Raw genomic sequence first — 19794 nt, 5'->3', positions numbered from 1 at the left:
ATTTGGGAAGTACTTATTGGATGTTAACTATGTGCCTAAGAGCTGTGGTAGGCTGTAGGAAATTAACAGCACTCAACGTGGGCAGCACCACCATATGGAATTGGGCATGTAATTAGGAGAAGAAATGTTACCAGTTATACTTTATTATTAATTGTAGTAGATCAAGATCAGTGGTATGCTACAGGGACTTCAGGGTGACAGGACCACACACAGCAAGGTGACCTAGCCTTGGCTGCTTTAGGGAGGGCTCCCTGAGTTGCCTTATAAGTGATACTTAAAACCTGGAACTTGGGTTATCACTTCAGATTTTCCCAGTTTTTATGTAGTTCAAGAACCTTTCAGAGTAGTGATAGATATCTGGTTGTCTCACTGTCTCCCAGCTCCATGCCCTTTGCATTTGATGGTTTTTTATTTTTCCATTTCATTGTCTAATGGCATGCAATATTTAATCTTTTCTTGAAATCTCCCACCTCCTACTCAATTGACCTTAATCCTAATCCATTCCAGATAAAATAGAATTTTGATGGTAATCACAAATATTTGCATTTTCTTATTTGGGAAGAATCTGTTTGACTCCTAATATAAGAACATTTTCATACATTGTTGTGATATCACATTTTAGTTTTTAATGTGATTACTCTCCTGGAGGTTTGACCTAAAGTTTATATTCTGTTCATGAGTTTGTGATAATTTTTGATTTTGAGCTAGATCACTAGACTTCAAGTCAGGGGTTATGCATGTAATTTCCAGATTTTACTAATTTATTGCTGTTGACTGTGATACTAACCATGGACTGTGAAGTTGACAGTCTCAGTGAGTCTGTCTCTTCATTTGTAACTTGATTATTCTTTATTTCTGATACTTATTTATAAATATAAAATTGAAAGAATAATTGTAGTTGTACACTAACTAATAGAAAAATAAAGTACCTTTGTTAGTAATGTCACTATAAACATGGCAAATTAATTGTGTTGATATACAATAATGCTTTGTGATTATAGGCTTTTACAGTATAGACATTGTATATTACAAAATGTTGACTGAGACACTTTGTTTCTTTAGGGTCCGTTCACTAGCATTAAAGCTTTTAGCGTGTCATCTCACAAGGGAAGAAGGGGCTGACAGGAAGCGCCCTTCAATAGATGCCAGAGTTCTCTCCAGAGTTACTAATTTATTTATCGTGAAAAAACCTATTGAACTCAAATTGGATGACAGAAGAGAACTGATTATTAAGGTGACTATAACTGTTGGGTTTGTTATTTCATGGATACTTGATACATTTGTATATTACATATTTTATGTTACATTCTTTAGTTTGTGTGTGCATCTGAGAGGAAGAGAAGTACTAGCTGGCTTCAAGTGTGGTTATTCATGGCTAGTTTGAAATTGTGTTCTGGCTTTGTCTGGCTTCTGGATACATTTATTTATTGAATAAATATTTCTTGGGTGCCTACTATATGCCAGGCATTATATCCCTTTCATTTAATATATATAGTGGAAATGCAAATTAATTTGAATTGCATCTTAAATACAATATAATGTAGTGGAAAGAAATTCTATGGTGACTCTTAAAAACAAATATTACTGACATAAAAACTATTGGAAATTCTTGTTCTTATGTTGGAAACAGCCTATAAGGAAAAAGAAGAAAGTTCCTATGACACAAGTTATCAGCCTCTTCATAATGAGAGGCAAAAAATAATATAGGTGTCAAAGGTGGTTTCTCTTAAGTGTTGCAATGGTTCTGGGATTTTGTCGTTAATCTCTTTTCTAAATCATTGGCTTCTTATATACCTCCAGAGGCATATCATCCATTTTCCTATCTTTAGCCAGGACCATACCCAAATCATCCTGGACCAATGCAAGGTTAGATAAAGAAAAGCTATTTGTTATCTTTATTGATTCATTCCTATTCTTTATAGCTTCTCTTGTGACTTTAAGGGTACAGTCTATCAGTTTTTACTGAAGTTTAGACCAACCCCCCCAAAGCCTGTGGTGGTATTGTACAGCCCCAGATAATATGATGGATTTTTTAAATGTTCTTCTAATCTAAGTGTTCAGGGCCATGTGACAAGCCCCAGCAGGAGGATTGGTGAACCTTCCCCTGACTACGTGTTGCGTCCTGCTGGGGACTCCCTGAGTACTGACCACTGGTAGTTGCTCCTGTGCCCTGTGAGTGATGTGGAGGAAGGCGGGGAGGAAGGGTTCTAGCACTGTCTTTGCGAGTCATGTTAGGGCCAGAAGTTAGCAGTGCGGGGGGAGGGGGGATGTTGTCTTTGTCCTTTTCCTCTCCCCCTTCACTTTGGGTTTGCCACCTCAGACCCTGTCCTGGCGTGAGGTGACAGTTGGGGACTGGTATTGGGAGTGGCTGTGTTGGAGCGCTGGGCAGCAAGTCCTAGTAGAGAGCCATGTGCTTCTAAGAGGGAGGAAAGGCAGAGGGCCGGGGAATTCTAGCTGGCGGCTTCTGGGAGCCGTGGAGAATACGGAGTCACATGTCTGGGGTCACTAGTCTTAGGCGACTACCTGTAGAGATGTTAGGTAGCTTGGTTTTCTGTGAAGTTTTTAAGGTGCTAATGAGTTATGAATGACTTCCTGGCACAAATATAGTCTTAAAAAGGAAGGCTTATTTGACATGATGGCTCTTTGTTTTAGATCCTAAGTTTTCCCTGACATAGCACATCATTGCTACACATTTACACATAAATATATCACTTAAGTAAGTGGACTTTGGAGCTTTTGTTCTTATGGTATGAATTATACAATTTTATTGGACAATTGGAAGTAGATGAAAACAATTTCTTTTTTTTTTTTCTGGTTTTCAGTTGGAGACTGTTGAAAAGGTTTATGAAATCTTTACCTCAGATGATATCGATCTTGTTTTGAGAAAGTCAGCTGCAGAACAGTTAGCTGTGATTATGCAAGGTAATGTCTTTTAAGGAAAATGATTTCTGTAGTGCTGGTAATTGAATTTTAGATAGCTATTTGCAATGGTATCAGGAGTTGCAAACTGCAGTTTTGGGGGCCAGATATAGGCTATGGCCTGTTTTTGTTTTTGCTTCTTTTTTTTTTTTATAGCCCTTAAAAATGGTTTTAACATTTTTATTTAAAAAAAATTTTTTTTAAAATATTTTATTTATTTATCTGACAGAGACACAGCGAGAGCGGGAACACAAGCAGGGGGAGTGGGAGAGGGAGAGACAGGCTTCCTGCTGAGCAGGGAGCCCGATGTGGGGCTCGATCCCACGACCTGAGCCGAAGGCAGACGCCTAACGACTGAGCCACCCAAGCACCCCTATTTTTTTTTTTTAATTTTAAAAAAGATTTTATTTATTTGAGAGAGAGAGACAGAGAGAGCACAAGCAGGGGGAGGGGTAGAGGGAGAGGCAGAAGTAGCTCCGGGCTGAGCAGGGAGCCCAGCATGGGGCTGGATCCCAGGACCCCTGGATCATGACCTCCGCCAAAGGCAGATGGTTAATGGACCGAGCCACTCAGATGCCCTGGTTTTAACATTTTTAAAGAGTTATTAAGAAAAGAAACAAAGAATATGTGACAAAAACAATTTGTGACCAACAAAATATACCATATTTTCTATCTAGTTCTTTTCAGTAAAAATATGCTGACCCCCTAGTCAAGATTACCATTGTTTAACCTGTAGAATGTCATTTGATAGAATTATCTTCCTTCTAAAATATTTTTAAAATTTTAATAGTGAACTGGATGTTCCTTTCTTAATTTATGTAGTACATGATTTTTTCAGTTTGTTCCATCTTGGGTAAGAAATCAATCAAACAGTACTCTGTAGGTAGATAAAATAAAAATAGGGCATTGTAACTTTGTATTTTCTTTAAAGGTTTATTTTAAAAAAAACAGCTAGTAAAATACATTGCTAACTTTATTTGCAGTGTTGTTATTCCATAGGCTTCCATTCTTTGGGTTAGTTTTTTTTTCCCTGTATGTATGTATGTCATTTATCTTTAATATTTGAGAGAAATGATAATTTTCACTTACATAAAAAGATTCTAACCTGGAACATGGGATGTACTTAATGTTCCTGCCCTGACATTAGTGGAAACTGGGATGAGAAGAGTAATTTGAAAAAGCATATCCAACATATTTGTGGCTTTAATAATGGTACAGACTACAGAAAATAAGGCTCTAGAAAATGTGGACAGCCTTGGCTAAGAAAATCATAAAACTCTTTGAGAGAGTATTCTTCCAGTATCCTTAATTACAAAAATAAAGCTTATAATTTTGGTATACTCTGTATTGGCAGGTAGTGGAAACTTTTTTTTTTTTAAAGTGGCAGCCAAAGGTAGTTCTAGTCATAGCTACTAATTCAATATCAATATGTGTATTTGTGTGTTTTTCTCATTGTATATATGTATATTCTCAATGAGAGTTATGGGAGAACAAGGTAAGAAAATTTGTCTGCGAACTTATAACTATAAGTTATAAGTTCTTATAACTATATAACTATAGTTATACGTATAACTAATCTATAAGCAACTAGAGATTTTGTTGCTAGTAATATCAATAGTGTGTGTGTGTGTGTGTGTGTATGCACGTATGTCTTACTATATTCAGGCTGCACTAAGAGAATACCACAGACTGGGTAGCTTATGAACAGTGGAAATTTATTTCTCATGGTTCTGGAGGTTGGAAGTCCAAGATCAAGGTGCCCACAGGTTCAGTGTCTAGTGAGAGCCAGCTTCCTGGTTCAGAGACAGCTGTCTTTCCCTGTGTCCTCAGAGGGAGAAGAGGCCTCATTCACAAGGGCACTAATCCCCTGCTGCAGGGCTCCACTGTCATGACCTAATCGCCTCCAAAGGCCCCACCTCCTCATATCATCTCACTGGAGATTAGGTTTCAGCAAATGAATTTTGGGGGAACATAAACAGCCCATAGCAGTGAATATACACACACATACACACTCACACGCTCACACATGCACACACACACATACACACACACACAGTCACGCATATATGCTTATTTAAAAAGTTCGTATTTTTCAAATGTAGATTATGTTATAATCCCTTACCCTTTATATTTGCTATTGACAGTTTTGAGGTTAGAAATCTAAATTTTATTTATTTATTTGTTTGTTTATTTATTTGGTAAGCTCAGTCCCCAGTGTGGGGCTCAAACTCATGAGATCAAGAGTCATGTGCTCTACTGGCTAAGCCAGCCAGGCAATTCTGAAATCTGAGTTTTTATTCGCAGAAAAATGACCATGTTGCAAGCTATTAACATTACTTATAGATAATTCTAAACATTTTGAGGTGATGGATTTGGAAAAGAGAATTGTCAATGAACAATATAAAGAAATTAACTTGTCATGTACAAATAAAAGAATTCATGTATACTTACAATTCTAGTAGTTTTCAGGGTCTGAAACTATTTGATTTAATTATTCTTTTTTAATAGCTTTTGAATTTTACATTGTAGAAATAAGTAAGATGTGCTTGTTACTTAAAAGTTTTCAAATAGTTCAGATGTATAAAGTAAAAGTTTAAAGTTTCCTCTTCTAATTTCAACACCAGGTGTAACTATTTTTAATAGTTTGAGTTGTGGATACCTGCTCTGTATTTTTTTTTTTTAAAGATTTTATTTATTTGTTTGAGAGAGAGAATGAGAGAGAGAGAGAGAGCACGAGAGGGGGAGGGTCAGAGGGAGAAGCAGACTCCCCGCCGAGCAGGGAGCCCGATGCGGGACTCGATCCTGGGACTCCAGGATCATGACTCGAGCCGAAGGCAGACGCTCAACCAACTGAGCCACCCAGGTGCCCATCTGTTCTGTATTTTTAAAACTACAAAAATATTCTTTAACTCTTAGTGACTTCTTTTTTTTTTTTTTTTTGTCTACAGATATTAAAATGCATGCTGTGGTGAAAAAGTTACACTTAATTGACAAGATAATTGAGTATTTGAATGAATGTGTAGGCCAGGATGGTGAGGTAAGACTAACAGTATATCTAGACATTTTTACAGATTGGTATTTTTATTAATCAGATCTGAAACTAAATTCAGCTGAATGTGGGTAAGTACTTGGAGATTAAATCCTGATTAACACCAAGTACCTTGTTTGTTTATTTATTTATATATTTATTTTTAAGATTTTATTTATTTGACACTGAGAGAGAGAGCACAAGCAGGGGGAGTGGGAGAGGGAGAAGGAGGCTCCACGCTGAGCAGGGAGCCCGATGCGGGGCTCGATCCCAGGACCCTGGGATCATGACCTGGGCTGAAGGCAGACACTTAACTGACTGAGCCACCCAGGGGCCCCCCTTTTTTTTTAATTTTTTATTGTTAATGTTAATCACCATACATTACATCATTAGTTCTTGATGTAGTGTTCCATGATTCATTGTTTGTGCATAACACCCCGTGCTCCACGCAGAGCGTGCCCTCTTTAATACCCATCACCAGGCTAACCCATCCCCCAGGAGCCCCCTTTATTTTTAATTTCTAAGAGGGGGGGGTGTCTCCCTAAAGGAAAACTAATGTTAAATTTTTTAGGATGTGTAAGCAGAAGTATATACAAATCTTATTTTCAGTGGAAAATATAATTCTTAATATTTATTTGCATTTTTGTTTTATACAGTTTTGATGAAAAAGCATAAAATTTAGAACAAGTTAATATTACAGTATATTTTATCTCGCCTTAGAAGTGATGATAGTAAAATACCTGTGTTTTCCCTTCTGGCCAGGTCATAGAATGTTTGATTCAGCCGTGCCTCACGCTCTTGAGGAAAGTTCTGTGTGCTGACCCGGTCATGCGCATGGCCCTCTCACAACAGTCTTCTCTTTTGACCCTTTTATTCAGAGGTGAGTAAAATAAAGTCTGCTAATAATGAGATCAGTCTTAAGCTTTAAGTGTTATGCTTTAACTGTAGGTCACATTTACTTTCTGTTTTACTAACAGAATAACAAAGTTTTTTAGTGAATATGCTGCTAAGAATATCTGTTGCAATGGAAAATGTTTCTTTTGTGGAAATTTCCTTGTAATCCTGTTACTGAGGAGACCTCAGAGCTGAGAAAGGCTGAAGCCTCTGATCGGTCTTTGCATATGGATGTGGCTTTCATTTGGTGCTCAGTTACCTGTTACCTGTAAAGAGAGCAGGCTGCAGCTTCTGTCATTACTGCTTGCTCTCCCATATCCGTTTCCACAGGCTTGGTTTGCTTGTGCCTTTACATCCTGACCTGTGGCGTGGTATCTGATTATGTCATGAAACTGACAGAGTGTACACCCTGTCTGTGCGGAGTGGGAACTAGATCATCCTGAATGACTATGAGCATTAGTTTATTAAAAAGAGTGATTTTTTTTTTTTTTTTTTTTTACCCATTTCAGTTTGGTTGTAATTTACTAATGTGTTTAGGTAGAAAAATTCCATGTAGTTTTGTTCTCCTTTTCTTCCTTCTGACTATTTCAGTAGAGAGCTTGGTAACATTCTGTGCTATGTTCTTAGAAGTTTAGGCCACTGCTTTTAAATAATTGTATAAGATGCATCTTGATCACATGTCTCAATATGCTTAACCTTGTTAATTATTATAAGTGATATTTATGTTCAAAATATTATTAGAATATAGATTAGAATATAGTCATTTTATTTTAGCATTTTCGTTTCTTCTGATGCCTTCAGCTTGTCAAGTGAAAAGGACACAGTTTATTTAATATAAGCATTGGTAAAGGTCCAAACCAGGTGAAGTTCTAAACAGACTCAGCATGTCCATGCTCATGCAGTCTTTAATAGTGTATAAAATTTTACGGTTTTTATTTTTATTTTTTTATTTTTTTTTAATTTTATTTATTTATTTGACAGAGAGAGACACAGTGAGAGAGGGAACACAAGCAGGGGGAGTGGGAGAGGGAGAAGCAGGCTTCCCGCTGAGCAGGGAGCCCGATGTGGGGCTCTATCCCACGACCCTGGGATCAGGACCTGAGCCGAAGGCAGGCGCTCAACGACTGAGCCACCCAGGCACCCCAAAATTTTACAGTTTTTAGTAGATCTGGAAGAGTAGCAGTTGTGGATCTTGAGTTTTCTTTAGTCCTTTTAATTATCTTCCTAATAACTTCACTCAGTAGAATTTAGTCCCTAGTTTACCTTTTCTTTTTTTCAAATTTTTAAAATTCTTATTTTTACAATTTGGATTTAAATTATTTATAATTTTTATTTAAATTATTCAAGCATTCATGAGCACTTACTAGATTCAAAGGCACTTTCTAAGTCAGCAGCATCTGTACCCTTTTAGTATTAGCGATTTTTCTGTTTCTTTGATGTTTGTGAGAACTATTTCAGTGAGTCTGAAACTGAATTACAGCATCTCTTATTAATGGATTTAGTTTCAGGGCAAAATTAGTTGTTTTTTTTTTTTTTAAAGATTTATTTATTTATATTAGCACATGTGTGCAAGCAGGGTAGGGGAGGGGCAGGGGAAAAGGGAGAGGGAGAGAATCTCAAACAGGTTCCCTGCTGAGCACAGAGCCCCACTCAGGGCTCTATCCCACAACCCTGAGATCATAACCTGAGCCAGAATCAAGAATCGGATGTTTAACTGACTGAGCCAGCGAGGCTCCATGGCAAAATTAGTTTTTTAATCAAGTACTCTACCAGGGTGAAATAAGTCAAGCAGAGAAAGTCAATTATCATATGGTTTCACTTATCTGTGGAACATAAGGAAGAGCATGGAGGACATTAGGAGAAGGAAGGGAAAAATGAAGGGGCAATCGGAGGGACAGACGAACCATGAGAGACTATGGACTCTGAGAAACTGAGGGTTCTAGAGGGGAGGGGAGAGGGATGGGTTAGCCTGGTGATGGGTATTAAGGAGGGCACGTTCTGCATGGAGCACTGGGTGTTACACAAAAACCATGAATCGTGGATCACTACATCAAAAACTAATGATATATTGTATGGTGACTAACATAATAAAATTTAAAAAAAACGTACTCTACCAGGAAATTCATTCCTCAGTAAATATTTATTGAGTACATGCTATGTGCTAGGTACAGCACTAGGCCCTTGAGATATATTGATGAGCTTGGTAAATGACCCTCTTGAAGCTTACAGTACAGTTGGAGACTTTGACAAATACACAGTAAGGCATAAAATTATCTATAATAGTGGAATTCCTGGTGCCAGAGGGAAGTGTTCCTGAGCAGATTGGGTGGTGGGAAAACATCAGAGGATGCTTCCAGGAAATGTGGATCCAAGCTGGAATTTCAGAAATGAATGGTTCAATTAGAGAGGGTTGATTTCCAGATAGAGGGAGTCACGGTTATGTGTGCTAGAGGTTATGTGTGAGAGAGAACGTGTGTTTGAAATGGTGGTTGGTCAGGAATGACTGGATTTTGGGGGCTTCTGGGGTGCGGGGAAGATGATGAGATGAGGTACGGAGGGCAGTTCATGCAGGGCCTGGTAGGTCACAGGAAACGGCACTGAGAAGCCATTTAAGATTATTACACTGAGGGTTGTGTGTTTTAGAAAGATTATTCTACCCACAGCATGGAGAATAGATTGAAAGGGAGTAACAAGGAATCTGCCAGACACACTGCTTTTATTATAAATTTTATGTCATGACAGAATCCTACCCTGACAGAATTGCATGGTGAGAATTTAACTTAGAACCCATTTATTACAGCATTTTACAGTGAGGAAATTGAGAGCTAGAGAGATTTATCGACTTGGTCAAGGTCATAATCAGATAATGGTGGAGGCAAGAGAAGAACCCAAACTTCCTTACCTTTGTTGATTTGTTTTTGTTTCAAATAATTGCAGAACTTCTACATCCTTATTGTAAAAATTTGAACAGTATGGAACGATAGAAAGTAAAACGCCAGAAATTTTTAAAATTTTCTTTTCTTTCTCAGTTTCCCCAAAGAAGAATGTGCTAGGTATTGCTTGGCATATATCACTTAGAATGATCTTTTCTTTACACTCATGTTGTATTTTTTATGCTTTATACTTAAGTATTGTGTTGCTTTTTTTCAACTGACAATGTATTTTTGAATATCTTTCCATGTTATTACATGTGAGTCTGCCTTCTTAAAAAACACAAAATCAGAAAACTACTGCATAGTGTTTCAGAGTTTCAGTTTGCCATATTAATATTTCTCTCAGATTTAACTATAATAGTAATCATGTTTTATGATCATCTTGTGCATACTCTGTAATTGGAATTGGTGGGTCAGAGAGATTTTACAGGATATGGTTAGGTTCCTCTCCACATCATTCCCACCAGTGGTATTTAAAAGTGCTTATTTTCCTCATAACCTTGCTAACACCGAATGTGTCTCTTTTAAAAAAGTTCTTTAATATTATTGGTGAAATTAATATCTCATTATTTTTTATTTTTAAAACATTTTTAGTGCAGGTGATTATTTTTTCTTGTATTTATTCAAATTTCTTATTCTATGAATTGCCTATTTTTCTCTTGCTTTTACTTTTTTTTTAGTGACTTGTAGAGTTTCTTTATATAACATAAACCTTATGTCTGATTTTATGTTGATTTTCTTCCAACCTTTGTATCCTTTTTACTGTATTTATTATTATATCTTTAGCTTTAAGTATTTTATGGAAGTATATAAAGCTTTTCTATTGTAGCAACTGAGGTTTCCATCATGCTCTAAAAGGAGGGCCTTCTCCAGTTCTGAATTCAGGATTCTAAATAGGCTTCCATTCTTTCTCTTAACATGTTTATAGTGTTGTTCAAAAAATTTAGATCTTTATGTAGAACTGATTTTGATAAATAGTGTAAGGTAGGGATCTAAATCATATTGTAGGCAGTTACATTGCAATAATTTCTTAGGTACTTGGAAATATGATAGCTCATCCTACTCACACTGATATGAAGTGTCTACTTTATCATAAGTTAGATCCTTGCATGTATTTCTATTTCTTCTTAGCTCATTGCTGTTTTTTTTTTTTTTAAAGATTTTATTTATTTTTCAACAGAGAGAGAGACAGCGAGAGAGGGAACACAAGCAGGGGGAGTGGGAGAGGGAGAAGCAGGCTTCCCACTGAGCAGGGAGCCTGATGCGGGGCTCGATCCCAGGACCCTGGGACCATGACCTGAGCTGAAGGCAGACGCTTAACAACTGAGCCATCCAGGCGCCCTCATTGCTGTTTTTAATCATGTCAATTACATGTTGATATTATCCTTTTCTTAAGGTTAGGAAAAGTATCTTCTTTTGAAATTAATTTCTTCTTGCCACTTTCCTGGATTTGCTAACTCTGTATTGTGTTATTATTCCTGTGTGATTGGTATCACCACCATACCTCTTTGATTAGAACTTCATAGTTATCAAGCACTGAGAAGTTGTAGCATTAGGAATGGTACAGAGGTGGAAACTAAGGCTTATTAATGCTACAGTATTTGACCAGGCCACTTTACTACTAGTTCGTGATGGTGCTAGCTTTAGGTCTTATTAGTTCAGAGCAGTTTCCTTTTCCATTATCTTGTAATGAACAAGACACACGAATTAAAACAACACCAACACAAACACGGTGTTTTGAAGGCAAAGTCAAGTTCTATGACTGTATGTAGGAATGGGCAGAAATGATCAAATAAGGAGATCTCTGAATGAGCAAACTTTAGCTGGAGGTAAAGGACTTGGCAGACCTCCCTAGAAGCTACATCACTTTGCTTTTTTGAGAAACTGAAAGTACACAGTATCTAGTGAGTGGATTGGCAGGTGCATTTCCTGGACCGGCAGCCTGTGAGATTCACAGGCTCCAGCCCAAACCTGCTGAAGCAGAAACTCTGTTTTAACAAGCCCTCCTGACGATCCACATATGTCAGTGTACCTGGGTTCTTGCTGCAATTCTCTGAGAATGACATCTCTTCCCTTGGAGTTAAGACATTTTAAACTTGAAGTTCATTTTTCTAGAGGTAAATATTTCATGAAGTTATGCTTCTTTTTATATCTTAGTTTCGTTGATATTTCATGAAAATTGTGCTGTTGTGACTGAAGTCGGAGCATTATTTTGTCTTCTGTTATTTGATGAAGTATCAAGAATGGATACGTGGTGAGCTATAAGGATTGTAAAACTTTTTTAACTCTTAATTATTTAAGATTTCTGATGCAATCTTGTAGCAATGCATGGAAAATTTCTGAATTATGAAGCTTATGCTTTCCATTTTGGTTTGAGTAAGCAGTATCAAAGAGCCTATTGGCTCAGAAAGTCCCATGAACTTATTTATTGTTTGTTTGTTTGTTTATTTATTTATCAGAGAGAGAGAGAGCACAAGGAGGGGGAGAGGCAGAGGGAGAAGCAGGCTGCCGGCTGAGCAAGGAGCCTGATGCAGGACTGAAACACCCAGGCGTCCCTCCCATGAACTTTTAATTTGAACGTTACTAAGCATAAAATTAAAAAATTACTGCAGTAATTTTTGTCATTAATACATTTTTCAGTATATACTTTTCTTTAATATTTTATTAAAAAACCTTTGGGAAGATGTTTAGGATGGTAATATCTGACTAACAATGACCTTGAGCAGGATCCAGTGGGAGGGGGACACAGATTCACCTGCCAGTACAGTGCCCACATTAAATGAGTAATTTATTATATGGACTTCTTAAGCATTAGTTTGCTCTTTAGAAGCAAATCTAGGTAGTAGAAAAGGTGTTGTAACTATACAAATGATAGAGCCAATTGCAACTCTTATTTGGAGATTCAGTCAAGGAGCAAATTATATTTGTTGGATAAAACCATGGTTTACTCATTTGTTTCTTTTCCTTTTGTGTATGTGTGTTTTTAATGAAATAGGTCTGTTAATCCTTCCAATAAACCTTCACCATCGGTCTTCAGTTTGCCTGTCTCAGTTTTTAGAAGGTAAATGATTTATTGTTTTGACTTTTTTTGAAGGTAAGCTGTTTCAGGAAGGTTCATCTGGTATTTAAATCACATGACTTGTAGTGTTTTAATGTTTCCTCACAGTGGTGCTTCGGAGAGTTCAGTAAATGCATGTCCCCATCCCCATCTTTCCAACTGGATATGGTTCAGGTGTACAGAAAAGTTGGAAGAACTATACAGTGAACGTGTGCTTACTCTCTCAACATATTTATTTATATGTGATTTTTCTCTGATGCATTTGAAAATAAGTTTCAGATATAATTTTACTTCCCTCCTAATTTTTCCAGCATGTACCTCCTTAAATTAAGGACACTCTCCTATATAACCACTGTACTATGCATGATCACATCTAAGAAAATTAAAAATCATTCTGTAACGTGATCCAATTTCTCCAGTTATATCCAAAATAGTAATTACTCTTGGAGGAGAGCAAGGGGAGTAATTGACATGAAAAGGGAACAAAGAAACTTTCCTAAGGGATAGAAATGTTCTGTAGTTTATTCTGAGTGATGGTCATACAAATGAATGCAAAAGTAAAAATTCTTCAGGCTATATATAAATAGAAAAATCTGTGAATTTTAAAGATAAGTAAATTTGTCTTAATAAAACTATGATTAATTTATAAATAACATTCCATAATTTGGTAGGTCTTATTACATGTACTGTGATCATTTTCCTTGCTGTATAATATTCTTTTGTTGTATTTATTTACCACAATTTGTTCATTCTCCAGTCAGAAGGTATTAGGGTTGATTCTGGGTTTTTGTTCCTGTATCCACTCCTATAAACATGTATGTTTCCTGGTATAGTGTGTAAGAGTTCCTTTTAAATATATTGTTCAGAGTGAAATTCCTTGTTTGTAGACATCACCCACTCTTCATGGTCTTTAGATTTGGCTAAGTAATCAAACTCACATGACTTAAAATAGGCCTTGCTTGGAATGAGATTACATGTGTGGGTGCTGGGAGCTGTCTTGGCTTAGACGACCCATGTGCTGGTAGGAAATAAGTTCTTGAGGTAAGTGTGCCATAGGCATAGTTTCCAGGACCCCACAAAACATGTTACGTGTAAGAGCCACAGCACTAAGGGTTGCTCAGGGCCGTGGCTTCCCATCATGCATTTACGGTTTATTCCCACACCTCCCAGCCCAGAGGTGAGAGTCATTTTTACCGTAAGCACAAACAGCAGTTTAGTAATATTGTTGACATTCCATATCTACTTGGTTGTCCTGGGGCAAAGGGCCAGAATTCGCTCAAGATAAACTTTGTCCATAGAGAAGAACCCCTAAGGGTTTTGTTATTCCTTTACTCACGGTAATGTTATTTTAAAAATTGTTGCCCGTCTGGTGGATGTGTAGTGTTTTTTCAAACTGGCTATGATGTATTACCCTGCACTTTTCATTCCTTTCTTCCTTCTTGTTCTTTAGGCTTAATTTGCAGTTCATTTTCTAACTTACTAAAGAATTCCCCATTGATCAGTTGCCTTGCCTTTTTTTATTCAGTGCGAGTCCTTTCAAGTGGGCTCTGTGTCCTTTTGTCAAGGCCCCACAAGTCTGTTAGTATTTTCTTGTGTTTTAGTACAGAGAAATATCCAAGAATCACCTTTTATTTCCCTATCTGAGACCTAGTGTTAGCCATTTATCTAAGGATTCTGGGTTACTTTTGTGGAAAATTTCGATTTTTAAGATTATTTTCTTAAACTATTCAGCCTGATTTATATGTAGAACTCTCCCTTAGCTTATTTATTGAGACACGTGAAATGAAAAAGCACAGTAAAGTTCCCCTGAGGAATCTTACCCAATTGTATTTATTTAATATTAGTCACAAATATGTGAATTAGGGCTTTGGAATATGTTTTTTTATCAAAATTATTTTTTAACAGTTGAACATGCTAGACGTTACTGTCCTGTAAAACACTGTTAAACTTGGACTGGTTTAAGGGCTGTTGCTGTTGTATCTGTTCTTATATCTAGAAATATTTCTGGGTCTTCTTGGTGACACTAGTGGTTGAGTTTATTGATGATGCAGCTGTGTTCAAGTAAAAATATTAGGTTGTGATTTTGTCACTTAGTGATTCCTGTGAACATAAGGCAATTCATTTAGTCTCTTTAATACTCATTTTGATTATCTGTAAAATGGGTATCAGTGCCATGCATGGAACTGAATGAATGGTGGATAATATATAGCGTTTGGCATAAAGTATGTGCTCATGTTCTAGCTGAAACCCTTTATGTGTGACTCACTGTAGCTGCAGGCCTTGACCTCAAGGGGTATTAGTCATCTCTGCTAACAACTCTAATACAACACAGAATAAGGAAGTCTTCATGCAAGAGTTTAAAATATTTTGGGGAGTTTAGAGGATAGCAAAAGAATAAATGAAATAATATGTACAGCATGATAACTTCAAAATAGGGGCTATGAGAGTGATCTCCGTGTTACTGTGAGAACTAGCCCTCATTTATAGCTCCATCCTTTTATAGTAGTGTTTAAGAATTTCAAAGTTCATAATTATTTGTATACATTTTCTTTAGGTATCATCTACCAGTGCGTGTAGTTGGCCACCATGCTGTGAGTCCTTACTCCATAGTTTTGCCATTATCTGCTGATTGCTTGTCCTTGAAACCGGTCTCAGACATGCTGAGAATAGCTTGGAACTTGTCCTGGTATCATGGGAGTGATAATCTGTTGAAGCACCTGAATTCTGAACCTAAAATCCAAGAGTAAGCTGTTATGTTTAGTTGAAAAAGTGTTCATATTTAACAAATTATAAGTAACTAGTTTGGTTTTATTCTTCCTTTAGGTCAAGTGGCTTTTTTACTTGCTACCATCTGATCCTCTTTTTCCACTGATGATTATAACTTTTACTTTGTTTTAAAGATTACATGTGTTCATTATTTTTTAGAAACCATCACACAAGGAAATTTTTTTATTATGTTATGTTAATCACCATACATTACATCATTAGTTTTTGATGTAGTGTTCCATGACACAAGGAAATTTAAATGCATATGCTTTATGCTGTTTTAGAGATTATATAAAGTTTGGTTATTATTTTTAAAATTTTTATTTTTTTTCAGGGAGTGCACACACACGAGCGGGAGTGGGGGCTGGGGGGCAGGGGGGTGCAGAAGGAGAGGCAGAGAGAGAATCTTAAGCAGGCTCCATACCCAGCACAGAGCCTGACACAGGGCTCGATCTCACGACCGTGAAGTCATGAACGTAGCTGAAACCAAGAGTCAGACCTTAATCAACTGAGCTACCCAGGCACCTCAGGTTTGGTTAGTTAATGGATATAAATCTCTAGGGAAAGTAGTCTGGATTAGAGTCAAAGTTCAGTAAGTATATATATATATATAAATGTTATCATTACTGTGATGATGATGAAGATTACTTTGGAATATCCTAATATTCTGATCTATCATTGCTTTCTTGTTTGAATGAAAGTTATATTTCTGTGAGCAGGAAAATGTCAATACAAACACTCAGAATGCTAACATAAAACTCTAATTGACAGATACATACCAGATTTTCTTTTGGCCCTGAGTCAGCCTTTAAATAAATGAAGATAAAACAATTTTTTGGAGAGAGTTTATAATAAACCTAAATGTGAGCTTTTATTCAAATAGTTTTATGTTGCTCTTCCTTTGTTTCTTTTTGTTTAGATTTTCAGATGCATTGAAGTTATGCACAGAGGACACCCTTGCTCTGCAGATGACACACACAGCTAGTGCACTGAGGGACTGTCTTCGTTCCATTGTCGAGGCTGCAGCTCACAGGGAAGTGAGGGCTGCTATCACGAGCATGAGTTTTTATCTTCTGAATGACAGGCTGTCTTTAAAGGGTGGTGCTGGCCCATGTGGGGTTACCTTGAAGTGCTTGTCTTGGCACACCACACTGAACAGGTCAGTATATACAGCTCAGGGCTTCCAGTTTCAAAGAGCAGGATTGAATCGTATTTGGGTCTGTCTCCGTATCTTTGAAGATAACAGCATGTATTCTTGTTGCTATCGTTAGAGAAATGTTTTTTTTCAATAAGAAAAACTGGGAATTTCATTATGTGTAGTAAATAATAGCGAAAGAGAAAAATTTTCTTAAATCACTGCATTTTGGAATTCATAATAAACAACACAGTTTTTATATCCTATCAGAAAATTTTATTTCACTATCTCACAAAAGGAGATGATTAGGATAAGACATGGTTGAACAAAATGAATGTTTATTGCTGTCCACATTGTAAGAGAGCCAAAACATCAGTGAATCGACTGAGAAGTTTGGTACACCTGCAGTGGGCTGTTTTGTTTTGTTTTGCTTTTTTTTTATTCTTAAGAAAATTCTCCTACTTTTCTTTTTACCCTGAATTTCATGAAGTTGATTGCCGCGTGTGGCGATTCTTTAGTAGTTATTGGGAAGCCTCTAGCTCGTAAATTTCACGTTTCACTGGTAGCAGATGGCTGCATCTGAGACAAGACGGACAAGCAGCCATTGACAGTAGCTTTCCATTTTAATCTTCATGTGAATTTAGTGTAAGATGTATAACTTTCTATTAAACATAATGTGTGCAGTTTTCAAAGTGTGAGGTTAAGTGAATTTCTGAAATGGGGACTCAAAATGGATCTCTCACAATTCAGATATCTAATTTGGCTTTTCCACTGGTGTGTGTTGGAATCAGCCAGTACCTCCTTATGAGAGAGGTGGCAGTTGAGCATCAGGGTTTTTGTAAGTTAGTTGTTAAAACACAGCCATTCTTAAAAATGAAATTACATAAACTTACAGTTAAATTCTAAGAAAAATAAAAGTAATGATTATGCAAATATCATCACTTGCTGATTATTTTACAACATGTTACTGATACCTGTGTTCTTGAGGTGATTCATACCTATTATGTCTGTGTTGTGAAAAGGCCACACAATGGTGTACTGCTGTGTTGTCTCTCTGTGTGTTATGTTGGTGGCTTGCAGTCAGCAATGGGGGCATATTTACACTATGAAAATTGGCAAACATAAGAAATCCTCCCACTCCTTACCTGGTTGTTAAATATTTATCAGCACACCACTTACTGTAAAGAGCTAGAAACCATGATAATTGTCTTTTTGATTGCAGGTTTTTACAGGTGCTTCCTGCTTGCACTGAAGATGAGAAACTGCTAATAGATATCATACATTTTTTAAATAAGTTATTGAAGGAACAAAGAAAAAACTCATCAGTAGAACTTCTAAACTGGCTTCTAGAATTACTTCTTAGACATGTAAGTGTTATTAAGGAATTGGATTTTAGGTGTGAGAAATGATTTGTTTGTAAAAATTAGTAATGCTATGTAATGAAAAGGCATAATTTTTATATAGCCCACGTTTAGTAAAGTAGTCTTCATGTTGTTTGAAAGTGTTTACTGAAAACTTTGGAGTAGAGAAGATTTTTTCCAAGAAGTTACATAAGGTAGAACCTGTAAAGAAAGAAATCTAAATATTACTACTTTATAAAAATAACATGGCAGTGAATAAGACAAAAAAACTTGTCTTCATGGAGTACATTCCAGGGGGTGGAATGGACAGAAAACAAAGATTTTCTGCAGGTGGGAGCAATAAGTGTGAAGAGGAAACATAGATAACGAGACAGAGCTAGGCAGGCATGGTGGGATGCTACTTTGGACATGATGGTCAGAGAAGGCTCGCCTCTTTGACTAACATTTGGCCAGGGCACTGAGTTCAGTGTGGGAGTCAGCCATATAGGTAAGGGAAGAGTGTTCTAGCCAGAGAGGAAAAAAATGCAAAAGCACTTAGTTGTCAGGGCCATGTCTGAAAAACAACTAAGAGGTCCATGTGGCAGCAACAGGATGAATAGAGTATAGTGGTAGGAGATGAGATCAGAAGGATGTTCAGAATCAAGCTCAAATAGAACCTTATAGGCTATGGAGCTTAACCTATATGAGAGAGAAAGCAGGTGGAGGGTTTTGAGCAGAAGAGTTACATGCTGTGACTTCAGTTTAAGAAGATCGTGGTAGCAGCTGTCTCTGGAACCATAGGTAGCATGAGTGGAAGCTGGGAGGCCTACAGTAACCCAGGGGAGGGATGGTGGTAGCTTGGCCTAGAGTGGGAATGGGCGAGGTGGTGGAGAAGGCAGCTCTCTCGCTCTCGCTCTCTCTCCCCGTCTCTCCTTCTCTCCCTCTCTCATACACACACCTGTAGGACTGTGACTAAGTGTGGAAATTATGGTTCTGGACTACAATTTAAATGTTATGAAAGATGAAAAGCAAAAATAGCATCACTAACAAAAGCTCAGAGATGAAAGGGGTAGATCAGATAGGAACATAAAATAAGTCCAAAATACCATAAGCAAGGTGCTATATGTACATGACTCTGTGATTGGATTTTGTATTATGTTCTTTGATATGCCTGTGTTTTCTGAAAAACTACACTTTTAAATTATCATAGCAAGTTTTTCCTTAATAAACTTTATTTTTTATATTTTTCTCTGGACATTTTTTCTTTCAGATTAACTTTATTTTCAATTTGTGTAACTTACAATGAAACAGTTATCCAGTAGGAGGGTATTTATATGTAGGTTTTATTGACTTCTGTATGTATGGCAAGAAATACTTTAAATATAGTTAAAAAGACATGATAAACTGAGAAAAATATAACACAAATGAGAGATGATGGACTAATTTCCTTAAAGTACATAATAAGGGAAGCCTTAAGAAGATGATTGAACTCCCAGAACACATAGACTTATAAATTTTGCTCTCCTATTACATTCTTGAGGATGATTTCAAAGTATCATATTTACTGTACTTTGATTTTCTTGTATCATTTAATTGTTAAAAAAATTAAAGCATTTGGAGGCAGTTATTTTCTGACCATTTTTAATAAAGCAAAACAGTAAAACCTTATGTCACTATAGTTCCTCCTTCAGCTTTTAGGCAGGCTTAAATATTTTAGAGAT

General features: G+C 36.8%; 1 protein-coding gene across 13 annotated transcripts in view; it reads left to right on the top strand.

Annotated features, from left to right (window-relative positions):
• RTTN (rotatin) overlaps positions 1–19794 on the top strand; it is a 164776-nt gene that overhangs the window by 58256 nt on the left and 86726 nt on the right. For 12 of the 13 annotated variants that reach the window (XM_027577527.2, XM_027577524.2, XM_027577522.2 and 9 more), the window contains 9 exons: positions 1063–1234; positions 2823–2922; positions 5868–5956; positions 6710–6827; positions 11932–12028; positions 12770–12835; positions 15387–15575; positions 16518–16757; positions 17956–18100. In XM_027577527.2, the coding sequence (XP_027433328.2) occupies positions 1063–1234; positions 2823–2922; positions 5868–5956; positions 6710–6827; positions 11932–12028; positions 12770–12835; positions 15387–15575; positions 16518–16757; positions 17956–18100 (1216 nt within the window). Of the gene's footprint in view, positions 1–1062; positions 1235–2822; positions 2923–5867; positions 5957–6709; positions 6828–11931; positions 12029–12769; positions 12836–15386; positions 15576–16517; positions 16758–17955; positions 18101–19794 lie in introns of those variants that run through there. The other variant, XM_027577533.1, reaches the window with a different exon arrangement.

This window comes from Zalophus californianus, chromosome 14, assembly GCF_009762305.2.
Source record: "Zalophus californianus isolate mZalCal1 chromosome 14, mZalCal1.pri.v2, whole genome shotgun sequence".
NCBI classification, from domain to species: Eukaryota; Metazoa; Chordata; class Mammalia; order Carnivora; family Otariidae; genus Zalophus; species Zalophus californianus.
The sequence above is the reverse complement of the archived record's forward strand: the minus strand, read 5'-3'. Positions and strand labels throughout refer to the sequence as shown.